At 40.8% G+C, this 6,771-nt stretch overlaps 1 protein-coding gene across 1 annotated transcript; it reads right to left on the bottom strand.

Moving 5' to 3' along the window:
• Positions 1–4,864: 4,864 nt before the first annotated feature.
• Positions 4,865–6,469, bottom strand: LOC138347867 (uncharacterized). Its single transcript, XM_069296447.1, has one exon. It carries the CDS (start codon positions 6,467–6,469, stop codon positions 4,865–4,867), a length of 1,605 nt encoding a protein of 534 aa, XP_069152548.1.
• Positions 6,470–6,771: the final 302 nt, after the last annotated feature.

Genomic DNA, 6,771 nt, shown 5'->3' on the forward strand with positions numbered 1-6,771 from the left:
ACGCTTTTCGCGTCGTCTAGCGCTGCAGAGCCGCGCGACAGAGCAACAGGACAGCAGGTGTCCGTTGCTACTTCCCCACCACGCGCGATGAGAGAGACGAGGAGAGGGAGGGTTCACGTGAGGTGACGCGGGGAAGGAGAGAGCGTGGGGAGAGAGGTCGCGTGAGGGAGACGCGATTTCCATCCTTGGGTCTGTTCTTCTGCGCTGGTTTTTCTGAGTTCTTTTGTTTCTTCCTGGGAATGGCGTAAAGGGAGGGAGGAAGAAGAGGAGAGAGGGTCTGGGTCGGTTGGACGGGTCAAGGGTTTGGGTTGGATATTTTAAATGTTTTGGGCTGGCAAAGGGGCGTTGGGCCTAGAAATTAATTTTAAGTTGGGTTGGTTTCGAATATACACAAGATATACCGGCTATATACACAACTATGTATACACTATATCGTTATATTTTTGAAAAATTATAAAACTAATTAATTTAAATTATTTAGAAAATTCACGAAGCTCGATAATTAATTTACACCGACGCGGGTCAAAATTGGGTGTCAACAATTGTCCCTCCTTTTACCTGGGTTGATGCAAGCAACTCGAGGAAAATGAAATTGACCAAACCAATTTTGACCAACCCATTCACTTTACTTGGAAGGATTTGGCCACTTGTAGTTCGATAAGCTTGATTTACCGCACGATTTGAAAGAATCAAAAGCCACCTCGATACCGAATTATGAAGGTATCAAAATGCTTGATAATAGAATTCGAGAGCGAATATTGGAATACAGCCGAGTTTTAACATTGAATCTGCCTACATACTCTTAAACCTTTGAGATCAGGCTGTGTGTAGTTCGACTCGATCGTTGGAAAAGGAAAACTATTATGCTAGCTAACCTTCGGTTTTGGACTAGTGACACATTAAACGAGTATGAAAAAGAGGCTTGTAACCTCTTAGCCATGAATGTGGCGCGCTTCACACCCATAATTAAGAACTTACACGGACATAATTTCCAAATCTTTTGGCGTATTGTCACACAGATTGGAAACTTGCTTCCGATAAAACAAAACTTTCGGAAGCGAGACAGAAACTGACAGAACTAGAGAAAACCTGTAAGCCTCGAGAGGGTGGTTCGATTGTGGTGGAAGTCGCTCCTCTGCTCGCGTCCTAAGAGTTTGACACTCCTCTTTTGACTGTGTCCCAGTTCGCTGCTAAGAAAAAGTTCCACGTTGTGCTGCATCCTTTTTGATGTCGTCCGCACCTGTGGTTTTTTTGGAGAATTCATCCTTTTGGATGCTCTCGACAAAGACTGAGATAAAACTCGTCAGCTTTTAAAAAATGCAATTAGGATGGGAGACAGTGTCTTTTACCATGTCGACACTTTATTGTTCTCCTCCATGTTCGACGTCGACTCGATCGGTCTGACGTCCAGCAAATAAAGCTTATGCCTCGTGTTTTGCAATATCATCTTCAATGTATTCCATACTTGATGTCGAAATAAATAAATAAATGCTGATGCGATATTGATGTTTCTTTTGTTGTCATCTTCGATGCTCTCCATGATGTTTATTTTTATAAGAAATAACATAATGCAGTCGAGGCCAATGGATAAGTATTGCTCTTTCTTTATCCAAGTACGTCTTCTTGCGGGTCATGAATATCTTCCCGCGATACGTAAATTCCTGCGAGATATAAATCTTCTCGCGATGCATAACTTTCAGCGAAGAATAAAATCTTCTTGCAATGTGCAAATTTTGACGAGGCATGAATTCTTCTCGTCGTGCATAAATTTTGACGAGGCATGAAATCTTCTCGTCGTGCATAATTATTGACTCGCGATGCATGATTTCCGCGATGCATGATTCCGCGATGCATGAATTTCAGCGAGGCATAAATTCTTCTCGCGATGTATAAATTTCGACGAGGCATGAAATCTTCTCGTCATGCATGATTATTGACTCGCGATGCATGATTTCCGCGATGCATGATTCCGCGATGCATGAATTCCAGCGAGGCATAAATTCTTCTCGCGATGTATAAATTTCGACGAGGCATGAAATCTTCTCGTCATGCATGATTATTGACTCGCGATGCATGATTTCCGCGATGCATGATTCCGCGATGCATGAATTCCAGCGAGGCATAAACTCTTCTCGCGATGTATAAATTTCGACGAGGCATGAAATCTTCTCGTCATGCATGATTATTGACTCGCGATGCATGGATATTTATATCGTCTGTGTTGATGATAACGGCAAGACGACCTCCAGATAATATATCGACTTGATCGAAAATAACAAAAAATAAAATAACTATCTCTTCTGCGGGAATGTATTGTGTTGATTGACAAAATTATCTTGTCTTGATAACGTGACACAAATAGCGTCCTCTACAGAGATCGCGAAATCCTCGTTGAGATTCCTGTTTGATTCACCTTTGAATCTGGCTAGGCACTTTTGTAAATTTCATATTGTTGGGAATTGCTTGAAATAAACAAACGCATCCCCAAGCATTCGACATAAGTGATATAAACGCCTCTTGCTTCTAGGAAAACCCTCAATTTCGGGATAGCTTTCTCCTCTTTGAAGTTCTCTGGAATGAGCTAGCTAGCTCAATAATTATCCAACTGTAACGAGGTGGATGACTTGATAATATTCCAACTGTAACGAGGTGGATGCTCGATAATAGTCCAACTGTAACGAGGTGGATGCTCGATAATATTCCAACTGTAACGAGGTGGATGGCTCGATAATATTCCAACTGTAACGAGGTGGATGGCTCGATAATATTCCAACTGTAACGAGGTGGATGCTCGATAATATTCCAACTGTAACGAGGTGGATGGCTCGATAATATTCCAACTGTAACGAGGTGGAAGACTCGATAATATTCCAACTGTAACGAGGTGGATGCTCGATACTATTCCAACTGTAACGAGGTGGATGCTCGATAATATTCCAACTGTAACGAGGTGGATGCTCGATAATATTCCAACTGTAACGAGGTGGATGGCTCGATAATATTCCAACTGTAACGAGGTGGACGACTCGATAATATTCCAACTGTAACGAGGTGGATGCTCGATAATATTCCAACTGTAACGAGGTGGACGACTCGATAATATTCCAACTGTAACGAGGTGGGTACTCGATAATATTCCATATGATTCAAAAATAGAAACCTGAAATGGAAAAACATATATACGAACCACTTATGGGGTGGATCGCCCAACAAACCATATGCTAAAGTCTTTGATGGGCCAATCAAAACACATAATCCACTTATGGGTGGATACCCAACAAATAAGAATTATGACTCTGACATATTCAAGAAACAAAGTACGCCGAAATTACTACGCGACAAACATACTAAATTGACGTTTATGCACGTCGCGACTATGATTATGTTCTTTAAAAGAAAGAATTATCGAGGTGAATGACTTAATTCATTCACATGAAAAAAAAGACACTTCCTTGACAAACTCAACAGAATTTGAGTTTGTTGCAGTCATTTTTAATCATTTATCGAAAACTTGTAACAATTCGATAATTTTGACTGTCAAGGAGATATCGGTCACCATCATCTTTCTGATGTGATGAATTCAGCAAAATCTCTTGCAACACTTCTAAGTTAGTGTCACTTTGACCATCATCAAAATGATGTCGTTTCAATATACGACTCTGGCTTTACCCATACTATCACCTGCAAAGCTCGACACCAAACATTAGTATCGATGATGAAGTAATGAATAAGAGTAAAATTGAGGAACTAGATTGAGTCATTTGGCTTATCCAGATTAGGCTATGATGAGTCCAACGGTAACTTTGATCATGACTGATAACTAGTAATCCTCCTGCACCTTGTTTCTTGCAACTTGGAAGAATCTATCAGTGTTCGGCCTCAATATTCCTGCAAGATAAAAAGGAACTTGTTTATCACTTGAGGCAATATAAAGCAATAGAGATAAAATGAGATTGAAGATTTTCTTGGTTTCACTGATGAGTCCACGATGGATGCAAGTGACTCCCTTTGTCATTCATGATAGCTTTGTATAGCCATTTTGTGACTTCAATGTCCCTGCATCCAAAGAAAAATTCTTAGTTTGAAGGACTGATCTGTGTTGGTCTTGTCTCCATGCTCCTTCTTGCAGTTGGCTTACACGCTCGCCTGTCCTTTATATGAGATATTTGATGGAATTTTTTTAGGACCCTCCTCAAAATTTGTCCCAGTCTACAATATATAAGAACTCTCATAACTTGCGTTGTTAACTCTGAGGTTGCTCATTCTGGAATTTTGAGGCCCATTCTCAAAATTTGTCCCAATTTACCTCAATAAGTAACAAATGACATTGGTGGAATTTTTGAGATCATCTCAAAAATTCTGTCCCAGTTGCAAACTAGATTCTCGTAGTTTTTGAGATCCACCCAAGGCTAACTCCATCGAATTTTGGTCTTCTGTTTTGATTTGTTAAAGAAGTCCAACTTCAAATGAATTTTTGAGATCCTCTCAAAGATTTTGTCCCAGTTTCCATTATGAAGAGAAATGAAAATCTTACTGGGTATATGACCGAGCCGTTGTGGCGCCTACGTATCTCATTGGAGCAGGAATCAGGCCAAACGTAGTTCCCCTCTCAGGGGTTGACCAAAATAGGAAGTTTTGATAATGAAACGACCGAGGCCGACATAGGCCGCCTACGTATCTCATTCTTGAGAATTCAGGTCGAACCTAGTTCCAACAAAGAAAAGTGCGATACATTTTCAAAATAAAGGTAACAAAACTTCATATGCAAAGTTTGGCCAATGTGGGGCGTTCTTCTTCTCGAATGAATATCTTCAAATGACTCAGTTCAGAAATGTCTTGAACTCACTCTTGAGCATCCAATATATCATCCACTCAGGTGGTTTTCCTCAATATTGATCAAGTTGTTGTTGATCATATTTTGTATTTTGTGCTTCAGAGTTGAACAATTCTCCATGTCGTGTCCAACGGCTCCTGAATGATAAGCACATCTGTGGTCAGCTCTGTAAAATTTTCCCAAAGGATTGGCTGGTCTTCCTTCTATAGGATAGAGCATACCCATTGCTTTCAACCTTTCATAAAGTTGAGTTTGAGACTCCCTTAATGGCGTAAATACTTTAGGAGCCTTTCTGAACTTTGGGCGAGGAAATTTTTCCTGATTGACATTATAGTTTTGGTATTTCTTTTGAGAAGCTGACTTCATATGAGTAGCCGTGATCATACTTACCTCCTCCACTTTTCCTTTTGATTTATCCATATCACTAATTGTAGTGAATTTTCCATTAGATCGCAATGCGGTAAATTTGGTGAGCTTTCCAGTCTTGAAACCATCTTCCAGAGCTTCTCCCACTTTGACAATCTCGACAAACTTTTGTCCCATCATACACAACATTCTTTCATAGTACTCAGGCTCTTGAGTACGAATGAACATTTCGGTGATCTCACGCTCGGACATTGGAGGTTGAACTCTCGCGGCCTCTTTTCTCCAACGAAAAGCGTACTCTCGATAATTTTCTGTAGACTTCTGTTTGATCTTCTCCAAGTAGTAGCGATCTGGGGCATCTTTTATGTTATGCCCAAATCTTCCCGTGAAATCCTTTGCGAGTGCATTCCAACTCTTCCATTGTTTCGGCTCCTGTGATGTAAGCCACTCCAGTGCCTCTCCACTTAAACTTCGACTGAAGAGACGCATCAATAATGCTTCGTTTTTGCCAACTCCCACGAGTTGATCACAATAAACTTTCAGATGTGCCAGAGGATTTCCTGTTCCGTTAAAAGTGACAAACTTTGGCACTTTGAACCCTTCTGGGAGGTCGAGATTCGGATGGATGCATAAATCCTTATAGCTCAATCCATCGACTTCGGAAATATAGTGCAACTCCTTCATGGCTTTCCTGATCTCTTCTTTCATATTCAGCTTGACTACCTCTTCTTTTGACCTCCACTCTCTCTCCTGTTCCTTATAGTGATCAAGCTTGGAACAGTTGGCATACGGTTCATTTGAAGATGGGATTTGGAAAGTAGTGCTTTGAGGTATGGGTGGAACAATGGAGGGATTCTGGGTATTTTGAGGGGCTTGATAATTTTGGGGGAAATTTTGAGGATCGGTATTTTGGTTTTGAGGGAGATGGAGGATTTGAAGGTTAGTATTTTGTGGATGTTGTGGTGCTTGATACGATGTGGTGGCGTGACGGGGATTGGGGATAGTTGAGTCAATGGTAGGAGGATTTTGAGTGGGATTAGAGAGAATGTTCTGAACTTGTTCCGCGTTTGAGGGAGGGAGTGGAGGTCTTCCATCTCTTGGAGGGTTGGAAGATGAAACTGGATTAGACCCATCTCGCATTCTTTGAATTTCGACCCTCATTTCGGCAATCTGTTGCATCAACTGCATAATCAATTCATTTTTATCAGCGGCGGCGGGTTGAGCCACGACAACATCATCAATCTCAATCTCCTCATTGTTGTCCCCCATTGCTGTCTTTTCCTTTCGCAAATTTGCGGGGAAGGAATCTTTGGAGCCTTAGACCTCGGATGATAAACCAACTTACCAACACAGATCAGTTTTAAATACCTGTCAATGAAAAAACTCAAAAGACCAGTATGTTAGTGCCTGAAGGTGGTAAAAAATACAAGATATCACATATAACGTAAACACATAAGAGTTGCTTTATCCGGAGATAAACTTGCTCACCAATATAAAGAAATGGTTAAATAGACAGGAATTTGTCCACTTGACTTTGGGATTTAGTAAATAAAAATGTCGACTTGAGTCGA

This window comes from Solanum lycopersicum, chromosome 4 (assembly GCF_036512215.1).
Source record: "Solanum lycopersicum chromosome 4, SLM_r2.1".
Classification (NCBI taxonomy): domain Eukaryota; kingdom Viridiplantae; phylum Streptophyta; class Magnoliopsida; order Solanales; family Solanaceae; genus Solanum; species Solanum lycopersicum.

What these genes read in the sequence shown, in the direction of transcription:
- LOC138347867 (XM_069296447.1), bottom strand. Translation starts at nt 6,469, where the DNA reads ATGGGGGACAACAATGAGGAGATTGAGATTGATGATGTTGTCGTGGCT.